The sequence below is a fragment of the Topomyia yanbarensis genome, chromosome 2, assembly GCF_030247195.1.
Source record: "Topomyia yanbarensis strain Yona2022 chromosome 2, ASM3024719v1, whole genome shotgun sequence".
Classification (NCBI taxonomy): Eukaryota; Metazoa; Arthropoda; class Insecta; order Diptera; family Culicidae; genus Topomyia; species Topomyia yanbarensis.
This window is the reverse complement of record NC_080671.1, coordinates 172,324,410-172,343,365: the sequence shown is the minus strand read 5'-3', so window position 1 is coordinate 172,343,365 and position 18,956 is coordinate 172,324,410. Positions and strand designations below refer to the sequence as shown.

The 18,956-nt window shown below is 35.5% G+C and overlaps 1 protein-coding gene across 2 annotated transcripts in view; it reads right to left on the bottom strand.

Annotated features, from left to right (window-relative positions):
* The window catches only part of LOC131682127 (protein madd-4), a 789,972-nt gene that overhangs the window by 108,961 nt on the left and 662,055 nt on the right, over positions 1 to 18,956 (bottom strand). For both annotated transcript variants that reach the window (XM_058963362.1, XM_058963363.1), the window contains exons 5-6: positions 18,721 to 18,848; positions 17,058 to 17,235 (exon numbers count right to left, since the gene is read on the bottom strand). In XM_058963362.1, coding sequence (XP_058819345.1) covers positions 17,058 to 17,235; positions 18,721 to 18,848 — 306 coding nt within the window. The remainder of the gene's footprint in view (positions 1 to 17,057; positions 17,236 to 18,720; positions 18,849 to 18,956) is intronic.

The window sequence follows — 18,956 nt, the reverse complement described above, 5'->3', positions numbered from 1 at the left end:
GAGCGCTGTAGGATTATACGCAAAAATGCTTTTACTTAAATTTGATTTATTTGAGAATGACAAAAAAGCGTTCTCCAATTTTTCAACATATTATAGGCAAAAGTACAGCCTTTTAAATGCAATCAAAATTATCAATTTTCGTTTGCCCCCTTTTGAGATATCGACATTTGAAAAGGGCGTATTTTTAAGTGAAAATTAGGTATAACTTTTGAACCAGACAAGATAAAATTTTTCTTTCTTCAGCAAAAGTTGCTTCTAATAATGCTCTAAAAGTACACTGAAGGGTACTTTTGTGAGAAAAATCATATTAAAAAACTGTACGGATAAAACTGCTTTTTTGAGAGACACCCTAAGTTATGATATGGAACTCACTATAAAATGAAAACGGTTTGAGATACAAAGTTAGTATCTTCAACAAAGTTGCTCAGAATTGATTGTTCTAGAATATTGCAGAAGAAAGTATCATTCTCTCTGAACTATAATTTGAAATAATGTCTACAACTTTGACATTTTAAGGACCACCCTAAAACCGTTTCAGCCAAAAGATGAATTTTGTCACGCACAATAAATATTTCTAAGACACCAAATCTCTAAACCTAAAGATGAATGCGTTAACAATTGTTTCCCGCTAATTTCGCTTCCTGGACCACTGTGCAGTGTTGGAAGAAATAATGAATTTCTGTATTTGGATTTTACCATAAGTTTTGAAATCGTTATAACTATTTTTTGAAAACTTGTAGCTAGTTACTGCCTTCGACAAAGTTGTTAACAAAGGTTTGAGCTATAGTTTTATAAAGCTGGTTTTTCATATTGAATGAAATAGCGATCTTTATTAACGTAAATGCAAAATAATGGATTTCCCCATATAAAATCCCATACAAACTTTGAACGCAATGCGCAAACCCGGGAAGCAACCGACCGCTCCTAAACTTTGCACACTCATTTGGGACCACAAAAGGAACTCAAAAAGTGCTGTGCTGAAAAATGTCATATTCGAGCCACTCTAATGAACAGCAGTTACAAAAATCACGACTTAGATCCCGAATCATGACCATGAATCACTCTACACATAACCAAAATATCACGATAACGTGAATAGAAATTACAAAAATCGCGACTAAGAACCTGAAATCATGAATTTTAATCTCGCTAGTCTGACAAAAAAATGCGATAGTAAACGCATGAATAAAATAGCACAATAACGTGATAAGAAATCACAAGAATCGCGAATAGGCTCTTGAAATCATTTGACTGTCGGCTGTATATTCCCAAATCATGAACTAGAATCACAAGAAAAACTAAACACGTCAAGGGAACAACAACAGTACCATAACCAAACATTCTAATGTAACACCATGTATATATTCGGGGTGAAGTTTTTTTAGTTTTTTGAAATCACAAATAGTTTCATGAATTCGAGGTTTACTATTCATAATTTCAGAAGCTTGTTCATGGTTTTCGTAAAATGTTCAGTTCACGAAATCGTGTTCATGAATTTACGACTTTTTTTTCGTGTACGATTGCGTGGCTGGTTATGTTCAATATAATGGTGGAAATGTCCATTACATATTCAGTATGATTTGCACGTACATACAATACGTCGACAGCCACGAACTTGAGAACCTATGTGTCGAAGCTGAAACACTTAAACCCAGCCAAAAAGTTTCAACTTGTTAACTAATTTTAAATTAGTTTCAATTTTAAACTCTTTTACATTTCTTATAAAAGAAATGTATAGAATTCGCTCAAACTTTCAAGATTTTTTCCGAGGCCCGGAGGGCCGAGTCTTATATACCAATCGACTCAGCTCGACGATTTGGGACAATGTCTGTGTGTGTGTGTGTGTGTGTGTGTGTGTGTGTGTGTGTGTGTGTGTGTGTGTGTCTGTGTGTGTGTATGTAACGGACAAATTCTCATTCGTGTTTCTCAGCAATGGCTGAACCGATCTTATCCAAACCAATTTTAAATGAAAGAACTAAAAAACAGTATGAACGCTATTAATTTGTTTTTGATTCTGATGTTTAGTTTCCAAGATATGAATGTTTGAATGTGTAAAAATGGCGTTTTTTGCAGTTTTTTTAAATTATCTGCCGAAATTGACAACATAGATTAACAATTTATATGTTTTTAGATAGCTTTAACGAATACCTTTCGAACAAGCTATAGATTGTTGAAATCGGACTATTATCAAAAGAGATATTTAACATTAAATGCGGACGAAAGATTTTTATCATTTCCCATTGCCAGAAATATGACCAAAAACATGTAATCTATTATTAACGCCAAAACGGCTTATTTTAGGTCAATAGTATCTTCAGAGAATTTAATGAAGGTAATATGCCCTTTCTTTTGGTATTGTGATTTTGCTGATTAATCCCCCTATGAGTGAGATATTTTTACAAATTTTCTTGGAAGTGATTATATCGAAATGATGTCTTCAGCAAATTTGTAGCTCTTACTTTTGCGTATAACTTTACCAAAGACTTTAAATATCTATTTTGAATACTTTAAAAGTTATGGCTTGTTGTTTGTTGATTACTCTTTGTCGTCTATTTATTGTTCAATATAGTAAAAAAGTATAGTAGAAATAAGTTAAACATTATTTCGATAAAACGAATTTTGTATTTCATTTTACTATCTACAACCGCTAGAAATAATCACCGAACACTTCCAAGTTGTCTGGAAGGAACTTGATAACTTATCAGTACAAAAATGTTCATTTGTGCGAACCTTCTGACTGCAATTTTTCTAACTTATAACCATCGGATCGATCTGAAACATATCGGAAAATGAAAAGCGAAATAAATAACTCCTAGCAATGGCGCACAGTGGCTGGAGGCTGGCCAAAACCTCAAAAATTTATTTTTGAAATATTGATATTTTATATTTTTCCTAAATTTCTCATATATTGAATGATGTATATTTAAAATTTTACGACCATTTGATAAGAACACGATTTTTAACATGAGTGTAAACGTAGCAAAGTCCGGATTTTTTAATGATTTTCCGAAACCGCCATTGTTCTGTTCAATTCAAATGCATGTTGCTCTTTTAATTTTGGTGCGATTTTAGCACAACTAGTTTCATTGTGTAGAGGAACGAATGAACTTGGTTAGTGAATAAAATACATTTGGTAAATTTGCTTGTGACTATAACTTTTTAATTTCAATATGTTTGAGGTGGTCAGATCAAAAATACTTTTTTCACTAATTTATTCTGTACAAATTTCGGAATCATTTCGGAACGGTCACATAGTATACATTCTATAAGAAATAAGCTCTACTTTTCGAATATCATGATCTCGTTCTGCGCCTAGGTGCGCAAAAAGATTTAAGGAGATTTTGAAGCTTTGTTGCTGATATGGAGTCGCATGGTGTTTTGTGTAAACTAGTTAGACAATCTACAGTAAACCAACACGGTATACAATGGATTTAAGGTAGTGTTCTTAATTTTTTATGATATTGCTGACAATCAATCATAATCCTCAGATTTCTTTTCAAATTGAGCTCGCTTTTGTAGAGATGTACTATAATAAGGGTCTTTATTTAATAGGAAGCGAAGTTAAAATTGATTTAATGTCTATGAAACATAGAACTGCTCACCAAAAAATGTATAACTTTCAACATTTGCTAAAAATGTTTTTGCCTTTCTCATTCACTCTAAAATTCGTCAATCTAATCCCGACCCGGAGAGCCGAGTGTCATATGCCAATCGACTGAGTTCGTCGAGATCGAAAAATGTCTGTGTGTATGTATGTGTGTGTATGTGTGTATGTAAAAAAAATGTGACCTCTGTTTCTCAGAGATGGCTAGACCGATTTGAACAAAGTTAGTCTCAAATGAAAGGTACAACCTTCCCATCGGCTGCTATTGAATTTTTTATTGATTGGACTTCCGGTTCCGGAGTTACGAGTTGAAGAGTGCAATCACAAAGCAAATTCCTATATAAACTGGAATGAAAAAAATTCAAAATCAAATTTGTATTTTTGATGCCAAATGACTTTAAAATGCATGAAACATTGAGATATTTGACAAAAATTGACTTATTTGGACTTTGGTACATTTTTGCCTTTTTCATATAGAAAGGTTATGCAATCACTCTAAAAATCGTCAATCATACCGGCCCGGAGGGAGTATGCAGTGAGGGGTTGCTACTTTAAAATTAAAACTAGTTTAAAATTTCTTAACAAGTTAAAAATTTTCGAAGGACCTGGACCTCCCGGATCTTTCTCCATGATCCGCCGCTGGTTTCAAGCGATGTTTCAGTATCACATAGCATCTCAAGATCATGGTTGTCGATCCATTGTATGTATGTGCAAATCGTACTGAACATGTAATATTCATTTCCATCATTGTATTGAACATAACCAGCCATGGAATCGTACTCTGGACAAATGAGACAAGCACAATTGCACCACTAGGTGGATTAAAACAGGTTTTTATTTTGAGAATGCGTCGAGTTGAGACAAAAACGAAATATGATTAATAACGAGGATAACACTTTCCGAATGTAGAGAGAAATTTATGAAAAATGACGAATTCCATTCGACTCTAGCAGGTTCTGATCGATTTTGATGAGCATTTGATTTTTGTTGTATGACTAATTATATGTATAGGTCAAATGTTTAAAAACAGTAATTTAAGGTCAAGATAGCATCATTTTGAAACCGCCAATTTCGGAGGGTTAGTATCTTCGATGAGTTTTACAAACGTTAAACAGCGCATCATTTGATAAAATAATTTTGACGGTATATCGTCCAAGAAGTATTTATGGTGAATTTTCTCAGGTTAATATTCATGACTACAATAAAGTCTCAACAAATTCGCTAAAGACACGAACTCTGTTACTATTTTCTGAAAAATTAATTCTGCATAATTTTAAAACTTCAAAAATTACGGTTTCGGAATTATGCCGTTTGGACAGTATGATCGATTTTCACCAAACCGAATTTCTGGCTGCGCCGCTGATTTCAAGTAAGTAGAAACAAAGTCGTTCTACTCTCGTTCACAAGAAACTTCTTCGAATGCTGAATATCTATTATAACACATTGAAACCCCGATTTTATCAGCCAAATATGAACATATGTTTGATGGGCTCTAGCAGACGAACAAGACTGAATTCGAGTAAATCCTTTCTTGAGTATGTTTTCCGTATCATGAAGATGGAAATATGCAAAAATAAAAAGTTCATCATAATCAGAAATAGTTATCAGACTACATCAAGGGACGAGAAGAATATTTTAACAGCTTCAGTTTATTATAAAGAAAAAAAATTGCCCGATTTAGTCAATGTCCCCATTTTGTCAGCCTAAAATGCACCATGAGACTGATAAAAATGGGTCTTTATTGTATGTATTATTCACTGTGTTTCACATTAATAGGTACATTTCAATTTTGGAGATTTTTTTATTGCATCGGACTACAACAATTTTTAGGTAGTTTTCAATGGGTTATTTTATATACTTCTTCCAAAATTTGGCGAACCTATTCCAATTCGTATACCAATTAATTGGTATACTTAAGGGTTTATATGTTCAGATAGAGAAAATACTGAAATTTTCAGCTTTTTTCCTACACAATATTACGAAAGCTTATTAAACATTTTTTCCTAATAAGTTTGTGAAAATTATAAACTATTTGAAATTTTTTAATAAATAGTGACCATCGCTTCACAACGTAGTCTATTTTTCATGGCTTGCGGTGAGCACGACCACTCGAATTGCTAAACTGAAAATTATGGAATAGAAATAAATTTTTAGTATTCTTTACAGACCCGCTGGTGCCCTAAGACGATTTCGCTAGATTTTCAGAGCACTGTGCACCCAGTGCATTAACGCAAGTGACGGAAGGTTATCGAAAAGTTTCGTGAAAATGAAAATTCCAGTAATGATGATGATTTTCCCAAACGGTTCGTTTTCGTGAGGTTTTTATTTGTTCTTTGGCATTAGGATTAGCGATAATAATTCAAATCAAGGATACTACTGGGAAGTCACCTTTAGAAAAAGTCGATGTCGAAGTAAAATTTGGAACTATGCACGCATGCACTTCAGAGATAGCGTGATATCAGGAGCTGCGATTTCATTTCAACGCTTTTTTGTGAAAAGGGCGATACTTACGAATGTAAACATAGGGCTTTTTTCATACATGCGAATGAGGGCTTTGAAATGCAACAAATTAACCTAAAAATTTTGATTCTACGATATTGCTTTCTTAAACTACAGCAAAAAATACAACGGGCGAAACTGTATTTTTGTTTGTTTATTTAAAGTTTCACCCTCCACGCTCCATGCAAACAAACAGGGCGATACTTTGTTTGCTAGCAGTTTAGAGGCGAAACTGTTATTTTCGTATTTTTTTGGGATTATCAAGCTGATACCAGCTGTAAATAGTAACAATGATCTCTATTGAAAAAACACGGACGAAATCGGTGGTGTAGAACGGTAGTTATTGAAAAAAACGTAAGGGCGATACTTCAATGCTGATAGGTGGGACCGAAAAAGTAAACAATCGCCAAAGGGGCGATACTATCATTTTGTCAATTTCAATAGCAAAAACAAATTTTAATTTAATAATTTCAAATACTTTATGAAGTTTTGAGTTTCGATCACTGAATCATGCAATCTAGGATGTAAAAAAACACAATCGTTCTTAAATAGGAAATAAAACCAAGTCTGGAAATATTCACTGTTGATTTTCTTTGAATGGTATCACTGCTAGTATCGCCCTTTTCAAGAAAAAGCGTTGATTTCTTAGTTCTCAGTCGCGTTGGAAATTTGAGTAAAGTATACACTTCAAATCGATTCAAAAAAAAATTTCGATTTTTTTGGCTCAGTACAATATATAACCCCTTTAGGAAAATTCAGTTTTCCCACCACAATATAGATATTTTATCAACAGAGCAATAACAATAATTCGTTGGTATGTCTATTTTAGGGGCCATTTTTTCGCTTTTCCATTGATTTGGTTTGAGATTTCTAGCACTGATGTTGTCCTATGCTGATTTGAGAGATTCTCTGAGTCCTGCCACTATCCCATGAAGTATGTGTTATCAAAAACATCGCGAAGCATCAAGTTCTAAATGTTCTCAAACGATATAATATCCGAAGAGAGTGATAAGAGTTATAAGAAATGTCTCATCACACTGTTAGGTGGATTAAAAACGTTTTTCAAACTCAAAATCAGTTCAAACTAAATTTTTCACTGGTTTTACAGACCTACTAGGGAAGTTTATTTAGGAGGAACTAGGAAATTTTCTTCGGGGAGAGGGGGATTAATTGATGAGGAACGGTGGGTTTAGGGAAGGTTGGTGTGTGATGGGGGGATAGACCGGGATTAGGTTGACGATGTTTAGATTGATTGCATAGCCAACACACAATTTAGCTGGATAATAACATAAACAGTTCTTGTTCAGCTTATTCTCTCGGATTAAAGGCTTATTCAGCTTTCGTTGTTTGTTGGGTAATGAGAAATCCAAAAAAGTAAGGTGAACTTATAAACATGGGACATCACTTTTTCCACTTAAACTACCATAACAAACGAAGAAAACGCATCAGGGCTTCTAAATTTCGAGAAACATCCTTGATTAAGCTTCAAAATAAACGCTAAAAAATTGGTGCAGTTTGTTTGAATAGAAAAAAAAATATTCAGAGGAATCATGTTGAGCGTATAAATGTGGGACACACTGTATTTTCCCATGGAATCAATGTCAAAAACTTCAAGCAAAGTGGGCGGAGGTCCATGATTGTCCAAATGATATGAAAATATGGCAAAAAAAAATTTGGCATCTGAGTTTGCTTTGCTATTTTTCACAATAGGAGGCCTTTAAGATTTCAAAAATGAGTGCTTTTTTGCAATACTCTAATGCGGTTGCGAGGGTGGCAAAGGGGGGGGGGGTGATGAAAGATGGAGGTGTTAGGGTAAGTGAAGTCGATACTACACCATACTGCATATTATACCTTCCATTTTCGACTTGTTTTGAGAAAATCGGTTCGGTCATCTCCGAGTAACCGATGCGCAATTGTTGGTCACACACAGACATACACACATACACATGTTTTTCGAACTAAACGAATGGTATAAGAGTGTCGGACAACAATTTCAAGCAATCTGTAATTCATTTGAATTATTTTTGCATCATTTATACATATATTGATTACCGGTTTATATGGAAATTTCGCATGTGGCCGCATCCTTCAACCCGTAACACAGGAACCAGAATTCCGATTCAAAGGAAATTTAATAGCATTCAATAGGAATATTCTAGCTTTCATTTGAGACTGATTTTGTGAAAATCGAGTCAGACATTTCTGAGAAGCAGATGTGAATTCAACTCAGGAACATAACCACTTTCCCGAAGCTTCCGGTTCCGCCGAAGTTGTCCAATGTGGTCAACGTGGGTTTGATTGGGCATCAGTGAGCTGAAACTATAAATCCAAACATTTTCGAACACATTTTATGAAGTTTTGCATCTTTCAGATACCATGCTGATTCCGATTTATATGGGAATTTCGTGCCCACTCTTTAACCCGTAACTTTGGAACCGTGTTAATGTTGGGCGATTTCCCACTGTCGCTATCTTGGATAACAGAATGGCTCAAGACATCGATTTTCGTTGTGAACTCGTCAACCTTATTCCGAAAATACCAATATTGTTGAATTTGTAAATAACACTAGTTTACAGCATTTCTGAACTAAATATGCTACTGGTCATTTTCAATGTGAAATCGTGTGCTGAATCCGAAAATGAGGTACAAAAAATTTACAGTAGAACAGTTTTCGAGTTACAGTGAAAAAATGAATTTTACCTTTAAAATTAAAAGTACGTTCAGTAAAATCCAAATAGTAGTAGTAGTGGTAGTGCATCGATATGAAATATTATTATGTTGAATTAGAGGTAACTTAATGCACTTTCAATCGTTAGAACATTTTATTTTAGTGTGACTACTGGTTCTACGAATCTATTGAACTTTTTGATAATTTTTCGTCGTTTTTTGAACAAAAATGAGCGTGTGGTCAATATTTTTGGCAAGATGAAACAATCCCAAAAATTTTATTTTTATGGAAAATTGAAGCCTGCTAATAACCAATGAAAATAAGCATTTGTTCGTTTAAATCCGATGAAAATTGCGAAAGTTATTCATTTTTTTTAAATGGTATTTTTTGTGTTTCTCTGGATTAACTTCTTGAACCGTCTCGATTCCAATTTTTTTCTGGGGCTTGTTTAATAATATATGAGGGACTCTGTCAGAATTCTGTTAAACAAGTAAATGGAAGAATTTTGAAAGAAATTAATGTGGGGTAATATTCGAACACGTTTATTCAAATGATTGCAGACTTCTGATAACAATAATTTCAGCCTCAGTGGAGTAATGTCCTCAAAAATTCGGCATTGAAAATGCGCATAATATTTACATGTACAGAATCGTATATGTACAAAACACATTGTAAACTGCACGCTCCACAATGCCTTGATACACACATCGGAAGCTTATGACTGTGCAAAATGCTAAATTCGGGCACTAGCTTCACCAATGATGACTTATCCACATATTTCGTCAGGTTTTGTTCTACTAACAATTTATTTTAAGTTATTAAAACGTCTGGAAGTTTATAATTTGAAATTATATTGGATTCATATTGGCTTCTATGATGTACCGATTTTCCTGTACTGTGTCACAAAACTTCAACATACTACAATATATTTCGTAAAACGTCTAAGTAAAATTACAAAATTTTCTGCGTTCTTCAAATCATTGTTAAATTCAGATTTTGAAATTGTAAACCTAAAATAAGTCTTGTTCGATGTCCTACATAGTTTCAAAACACGAACTGCTAGATGTTATAGGAAGGAACACAAAATAAAAGGTTTAAAAAATATTGATTTTATAATACTTGACGTATGTAGTATCACATATTTCAACGAATTCGCGTAGTTTGTATTAACATTGTACAAAACCCAATTGAGCAGCTAGCGTTTTAAAATACGAATTTTATAACGTGTGCGGGTTTAGTTCACAACGAATTTTGTATCATAAGAGAGTTATTTTATGTAATACACTTGTAAATATTACACGCAGTATTGCATAGAAACCATTCGATAATTTCATTGAGCCTGAAATCATTGTTATCAGGAGTTTTTAATCATTTGGATAAACGAGTTCGAATATTATCCCACATTAAATTCTTTCAAAATTCTTCCATTTACTTGTTTAACAGAATTCTGACGAAGAGTCCCTCATTAAACAAGCCCTAGAAAAATTGGAATTGAGACGGTTCAATAAGTTGATTCAGAGAAACACAAAAAATTCCATTTTACAAAAAATTGAATAACTTTCGCAATTTTCATCGGATTTAAACTAACAAATGCTTATTTTCATTGGTTATTAGCAGGCTTTAATTTCCCATAAAAATATAATTTTTGGGATTGCTTCATCTTGCCGAAAATATTGCCCACACGCTCGTTTTTGTTCAAAAAACGACGAAAAATTAAGAAAAAGTTCAATAGATTCGTAAATAACGTCAGAACCAGTAGTCGCTTTAAAACAAAATGTTCTAAGGATCGAAAGTGCATTCAATTACCTTTAATTCAACATAATAATATTTCATATCGATGCACTACAACCGAAGATATTTGGATTTTACTGAACGCACTTTTAATTTTATAGATAAAATTCATTTTTTTACTGTAACTCGAAAACTGTTCTACTGTAAATTCTTTGGACCTCATTTTCGGATTCAGCACGCAATTTTACATTAGCAATGGTGTTCGAATATTGAAGTTCAGATTTTTATTTTTATTTTGTAAACTAGTGTAATTCGTCTCAACTGGAAGTCGCCATCTTTGAAGTCGCCCCATTCCGAAAATATTGTTAAGGTTATAGAAAATTTATTTTAATCTGAAGTCGCCATCTTGGATCTCAAAATGATTTCAGACATTGATTTCCACCATTATCTCGTTAACCCTATTCCATGAATACCCAACTTTTATTAGTAACAGTTAGCTAAGAATATGTAAAATTGTATTCCATTTACGTAACTTTTTTTACGAATTTAGTTCGTAAAAAAAGTTACGTAAATGGAATATTACTTAAAAAAGTTCGTAAATGGTGGTTTCAGTTTAATCGCCTATAGCGAACCCCGAAATGGGCTTTAGTGGCATGATTGTTATTTGAATCCCACGATTTGCGAAGAAACAAACGTCCATTGTGTAATAGATTCACTTAACATAGCAAGGACACTCCGTGCGCGACTGGCATATTTTAATCATGCCAGCCATTCAGTCCTCGACACGGAGAAACACCTTGACACTCAAAAAACTTTGAGTGAGTGTCTATGAGAATTGAACGCTTGATAGTATGTGTTGGAAAAAATGTGTTCAGATTTGCCATCGGATTATCCATATAAAATCTTTTCAAAACTCTAAAAGAAGAAAATCAGTCGATTTATTGGATCATCACGATTCAAATCATGCAAAATAGCTGCTGGAAAAACTATCGGCTTAGTTGAATGGTGTTTTTGAAAAATCAGCTGTGATTTTTTGCCACACTACCACACCGTGCTGGGGTACGCAACGCAACTGCGCCATGAAAAAACCACAGCCACTTTTTCGAAAAGGACTATTCAGCTAAGCCGATCGTTTCCCAGTAGCTATTTTGCATGATTTGAATCGTGATGATCTAATAAATCGACTGATATTCTTCTTTTAGAGTTTTTTCCTACGCATATTACCAAGCGTTCAATTCTAACACATGCTCAAAAAAGTAACTTGAGCCTTAAGAGCTCCTGTTTTCATTCGCCTCTTACGACATGGGAGCAGGAGCCCAGTGGATTAATCCTTGGCTGAGATACTTCAACCCGCCGGATGCCTCTAGGCTGCGTTTGTCCGGAGAAATATAATGAACTGTCATCAACTTACAAGTGGACCACAGCCACATCTGTTGTTAGTCGCTTCTTACGACATGGAAACAGAAGCCCAGTGGGTCGATTGTTTTGCTGAAATACCTCGAGAGAATTAAGCACGTTGGATACTACACGGTCACCATGCTTGAATTTGTTGGGGATCTCGTGCTGTAACAAGATTAAACTGTTTTTGACATTACACAGTGGTCCAGAATGCAAATTTAGCAGAAATTTTGAGATTTTACTACTTTACTTTACTATTTTACTTTTTTACGATGCTATGTCGGACGGCCTTCAAACTGACGTTATCTACACGGACCTTTCAGCTTCTTTTGACAAGATAAATCACGCTATTGCAATGGCAAAATTGGATAGACTTGGCTTTGGTACTAATATTCTCCGTTGAATGCAATCGTATCTCAGTGATCGTCGTCTAGCAGTCAAGATAGGTGATTGTGTATCCGAAGAGTTCTTTGCTTCATCTGGTATTCCGCAAGGCAGCCATCTCGGTCCATTGATTTTTCTTCTGTATTTCAACGACGTTAACTTTTGTTTAGAAGACCACGGTTGTCTTTCGCCGACGACCTCAAGTTATACCATAGAATCCGGAATACTGATGATGCAGCTTTCCTTCAACGCCAACTGGAAACCTTTGCGGAATGGTGCGAGATCAACCGAATGACCCTAAACCCCAAGAAATGTACGGCCATTACGTACTCGAGGAAAAAAACGCCAATTCGATTCAATTACTGTCTAGCTGAATCCACAATTGACAGAGCGAATTGCGTCAAAGATCTTGGAGTTTTTCTCGATGAACAACTGACGTTTAAACAGCATATCAGCTATATTGTTGCAAAGGCATCACGCTGTTTGGGGTTCATAATGAGAATATCTAAGCATTTTTCAGATATTTACTGCTTGAAATCTCTCTACTGCTCACTCGTTCGATCAACTCTGGAATATTGTTCAGTTGTGTGGAACCCTCATTATCTCAACGGTGTCCGGTCCCTTCGTCGATTGCCTTGGAGCAACCCTCACCAGCTGCCAAGTTATGAAAGCCGGGGTTTGCTTATTGGACTCGATACATTGCAAGTGCGACGGGATCTATTCCGTGTTATGACGATTTCGGATATTTTGCAAGATCGAATTGACTGCCCCGAGCTGTGCGATAAATATGAACGTTCGCCCTCGCGCCCTTCGCAATAATTTATTCCTCCGATTATCTCTTCGCCGGACTAACTATGGAGTAAACGATGCCATAATTGGTTTGCAGCGGACCTTCAACAGAGTGTCATCCGAGTTCGATCTTCACATTCCACGTAGCAGATTACATGTTGACTTTTTAAATAGATTAAGAAATTATCATTAGGACCACACTGTGTCTGTTGATATTAATTAATTATAAACATTTATAAACTAAACTAAATACCTTAGCCTTATTAAGTATTCGGAGAAGATTTCGTAGTTTATGAGCCCTCTCTTTTTGTTCTAATTTTAACAAAATCAAAAAAATGACTTTTTAATCATTCTAGCTAGAGCCAAACGACCTTCAGCGAAGTTGTAGAACGACAAATTTTGGAAAAGTTTGCTGAAGATATATAAGCTCTATCTGTCATTTACAACAAATTTAAACTCGGAGCTTAGGGTGTTTCTTCGAAGTACAGATTCATTCCAATAACTTTTGCTGACAACTTTAAGATTGTTTCAAGGCGAATCATTTGTTTCATGGCACCATATATCTAGCTTTTTCTGTTGAAAAGTTATGAGCACTTTTTCGCCAAAAATGGGGTTGTTTGGAATAACAATATCACTCATTTGGGGCAAATAAAAGAATATTCTTTTAGAACTATAAATAAGGTCATGATTAGAGTTATAATTAGTTAGCAAAAAAATGGCGAAAACGATATTTTTTAAAATTTCATATAATTGATTTAAAAAGAATTATTTTTGAAATATGAAGTGCTTATATCTTCTGAACAACAAAAGCTAAAGTTTTGATGTATTAGAAGAAAATGTTTGCCTTTAAAAACTCTGAAAAACATCTGAAGGATAGGTTGGAAAAAAATGAAAACTGAAAAAGTTATATTAAAAATTTGGTTTTTCATGAATTGTAATTCTTTGTAATATGTTTAAATTACTTTCACGGTGAACAATATAAAAAATGTAGTTTCGTTTTCATGATAAAATATTGCACTTTACAATACTTTTCTATTATTTTAAATAGTGGGTAGGGTGGTTCTATTTTTTTTAAATCAGAAAATTAATTTTTAATGGTTTGAGATAGAGTTTCGCTGTCTTCTAGAAAATTGAAGAAAATGAAATTTTAAAAAACTTTGTCGAAGAGACTGAAACTCTATGTCGTGTACTTTTCATTTTACAAGAAATTTACCAAAAAAAATTAGGGTGTTTCTTAAAAAATGCTTTTCTTTGTATAACGTTTGCAGTTTTGATTTTTCATTAAGATCACTTTAGAAATATTTTCAGATAGTTTGAAGGAGAACAATTTGGCTTCGCTCGTTAGAAAGTTATATATACTTTTTACTAAAAATAAACTATTTTTTGAGTAAATATTGCAAGATATAAAAAAACATCGTATTTGCCATTTTTTGGTGATCTATACTACAAAGCATGCTATTTCATATGAAAGCAACAGTATTTAATGTTCAGTGCCCGAATCGGAGATAATTCTTTTTGAAAAAGTTATATTTTTATATAAAAGTTCTTATAACATTAATACAAAAAAGTTGTTAGTGTTTTTAAGCATATTATGCGCCCTAAAATAATCTTCAAGTTGTCCAAAGGGTACTTTGGCGTAAAATAAAAACTTCAAAAGTTATAGAAATAAAACCGATTTTTTAAGGAACACCCTAAAGCTTACATTTGAATTTCTCGTACAATGGAAAATATAAAAGCTAGAACTTGCATGTCTTCAGCAAATTTGTCTAAAATGTGTTGCTCTACAACTTCATCGAAAACAGTAAAGCTCAATCTCAAACCGTTAAAAAGTTCCATTCTAAATATTGCTAAATTTAGAACCACCCTAGCATCGATTTAACCAAAAAGAAGGGCCTTGTAAAGTACAACAACTTTGCCAAATATATTGTAGGGCTAAGTCATTTAATTTTAGCAAAAAGTTAAAATTCCTGCTAAATTCGCATTCTGGACGACTGTGCATTGATGTGGGCAGGATTTATTTTCTAAATAAGTTATGGAATTTGCGTTCCGACTGCGTCTCTTCAGAATCCGACTCTAATTTAGTGATAGGATGACGCTAGCTTGGTCCTACCACTTCAGACGAATTCTCGGTTGTGGAACACGCAGTGCTATACAGTTAATAGCTAGTTCAGAGTTCCCGGAACGATTTTGGCGTCATTGTGCTGCTCTTGTGAGCGGAACGTTCGCCGGTCTACCCCTGCTGGCTGTGTTCAGAAGTGACATCAGCGGTCTTCTACAGGAGAGTAGAAAGGCATTTGAGCAGATTGAGCGTGCTGGTGCGTGGTACGGATGGCAACCCCAGCTGTGGCTGCAATATACTTTGCGGCTAGCAAGTTCCAGCAGCAAAACTGACACTGCAGACGTCCGAATATATTACGGCAGGGCCACAACGCAGTGTGATGTATCTGCAATTACCGGTGAGATCCTTCTGATTATATTGTTTCTGCTTTTAAAATTGTTGTCATTTTTTCTATGCTGCTCATGATCGCATAGTTGTTCCGTTTTCTATGAAATTTCCTATCTTTATGGGACTGATTTGCGATCATGGGCAGTATAGTGGCTGTTGATTTATTCCTTCTAAGTATTTCATATCTTTTTATTTTCATTATCTGAAGTATATCCATAAGGTTCGTGGATCGCCTGTCTCTAGTCAAAAGATATTTGCACTTACTTCCTAATTCTTCGGAATTATGAAGTTATTGTTAATATTATTATCTGACACGTCACGATAAGCGAGTAAAGGCGCTTTAACCTAGGCTTATTAGCCAGGGCAAGGTGTAAATACCTCTGTCCCATCCCAAAGGACCAACGGAGTGACATTAATCTTCTTAGCCAGGTCACTCCCAACGATTTATTATATTCCCTTTAAACTGAAACGGTCGGTACGGTTGTCCTCGTTTCTTCCTCCTTTAAGATTCAAAACAATTCGTCAATTAAATTATTCATTAAAAGAATAGTATAATTGCCATCTAATTTTGAAGCAACTTCAAAACCCAACTCTGCACAGTAGGCCTGGCCGTTTTAATATTTGCAACATATAAAAATATACAATAGGACGACGCTAGCTTGGTCCTATCTCTAAGTTAGTGCCAGATTCTGATGAGTCGAAGTCGAAATGCAAATGCCATAACTAATTTAGTTATAGGTTTGGTGCTTTTAACGCGCAAATGTGGTTTTAAACAATTTTCCCCCTAGCGGAGAAAAATTATATCCAAATTTTTATCCACTAAGGAGAAACATAGCACAGTGATCAAGTTTCTGTTTTCGTTTTCCATCTAGCGCAACTTTTTACTCATCGTATGAATAATCAAGCAGAAACTTTTACTACTCAAACACGTGTACTTTCCAAACAAATTCCTGTTTAGAGCTTTTCGAAGCCGACCACTCACCACTGGAGGTGCTGCTACAGCATTAATAAATTGTCCAGATTCCAAGTGCGACAAACTTTAACATAACACAGGTTTGACCATAGTGGAATATCTTCATTTGGCATTTTACTTGATCCCAAATTGTCTCGACCGGGATTAACGTATCCTTAACCCTCCGGCACTCGCGCGAATGGCTCCCCGAATGAGCAACCGCTTGTGCTGAAAGAAGATTTCGCTAGACTTTCTGAAGGTGTTGTACAAAATACGAGTGCCGGACGGTTAATTTGTCCTCAGCCAATTTTTTAACACTACACTAACGCATCTATTTCATACAGTTATTTAAGGGCTTGAAAAAGGATTTTTGTACACGAGTTGTGTAAAATCTGTTAGTGAACAGTATATACTCATATTAGAAGCGAAAAGTAAATATCAGACCACCACATGGTCAACATATATTCGTATACTGCGAAAGCGTTCTTTATATGTGTAGAATTTTCTCGCCTTGTTAGTTCCCCTTGCATGTGTTTTTCCCCGTCTCTTATCATCGCTAGTAAATACACTAGCGAGCCAAACTTACCTGACACTTGCCCTGGATGCACATATCTAAACTTCCCGGTCGACACCGGGTCCCGTCCTGAACTCGATTCGAGAGTTGCACTATTACGCTTGGCTCGTCGTCTCCAACCACGGGTGGGAAGGATTCACTGGCAGCTGCAGAATCTGGCATATCTTCTAGCAGATGCTGCGGCCGGCCCCTGAAAGAAAAACAGTGTGAATGGAACAACAGCTGAAACGTTGAATAACTAATTTTGAACCGAATAATCAATACAGTATGGAGCAGGGAGTAAACTTTTCTTTCTGTAGTTGCATCACTTGCCGTTCCTAATGGGAAGTAAAAAAAAAGCCAGAAGCCGAGAAGTCAAACATAGTCCTCGATATTATAAACAGGAGATCGAAACATCTTGAAATAATTTTTGTTACTGGATCAAGAACAGCAGAACAAATATGCTATCTTCGAAGGTTTTTTCTTTGTGAACAGCTTTACTCTGATTTAGCAGTGCTTTTCAGCTTATTTTAAAGAACGAAAACTTTGCTCAAAGCCCATCACCGAGAAAAACTTGTTTGCACACTGCCTACAACACACCATAATAGCAATGTGGCTCCTGAAATCATTCCATCACGACCGAACACTTTATCCTTGTGCTCCAAAGGTCTTAAATTTCAAACTCCTACCGGGAAAGGCAAAGTTGGTTGTTGTGCTTTTCCACTGCTATTCGGGATTCCTTCATTCTTAGCTAAGAAAACTGAACGTACAATGAATTTCATCCTTGTGCTATGCAAAGATCCTGTACTTTAAAATAACTTCTACTGGAAACTTGTTTTGTGAAAATATTTTTTGCGTCCATTTACCGCTACTGCATCTTTACTTTAATGTTTGAGACGGGAAGTGAACCTGCCTTGCCTATGGTAAAGTTATAAACAGCAAGATCAATGTAGTGGATATGGACATGATTGTCTTCAATGAACGTCTCTGTTTGAAGTTAGATGCACCAAAGTTTCGATCAACTTTTGTTTGAACGTGTTGATATTTAGCAGTTATGTAGTTTGAAAGATATGTACAGTAGTGCTAAGAATTTGTTTCAGACTTACACTGTTATAAAAATACAGCTCAAAGTAATTTGAAACTTGATTTATACTAGACACAGATAATGTCAGTCTCACCCTTTTCGCTTGGGACCCTTTGCCTACTGTAAATTATTTGACGAGATAAAAAAATCAATTTTCTACCAGAACGATTCCCCATCGTCAAATTATTCCGCACAAGCAATATTTAAAACGAGTAGAAAATTCTACTTCAACCATCTTTCGAAAGCCTTTGGCGCAAATGAAGATGAACGAAGCGTGCCGACTGCTCACGGGCACCTTGTTCAGCGTGTAACGCCCACTCGCCACTGGCGTATAGAAGAGCATTGCTGGTGGCAGCAAAAGTATTATATCAGTATTAAAAGTTATGAGCAAACTGTTGAATTTTGCCTGATGCTCGTGCGGAAGCGCACGTTTGTAACTTTCGAAGCAGCCCCCAGAAAGAGCAAAACTGTGTTCATTTCACACGGTAATATAATCCTTCTAAGCTTGTCGTTGAAAAAGCTTCACGTTGGGTGGCATTTTGAAACCTTCCGGATTGTTGGTGAAGAAATTGAGCCGTGCAGATGAGGAGGACCCCTCAGAGTTAATCTTACCTGCATGTCAAAGCGCACGGCTCCGAGTAGTCGTAGTGCGGGGTCCACTTGAGCAGGGCTCCGTCGTATGGTACGTCGTCATACGCTGCACACTGATGGGCACGAAAGTCCTGCTGTTCCGGGCACGGCTGAAACGAGACCGAACAGATGCTTTGTAGCAAGTTACGTTTTACTCCACGCTTTCGGGCGAATTACGCCGGCAAAGGAATTCCGGTTTTCTTTGATTGTTTGCCTTC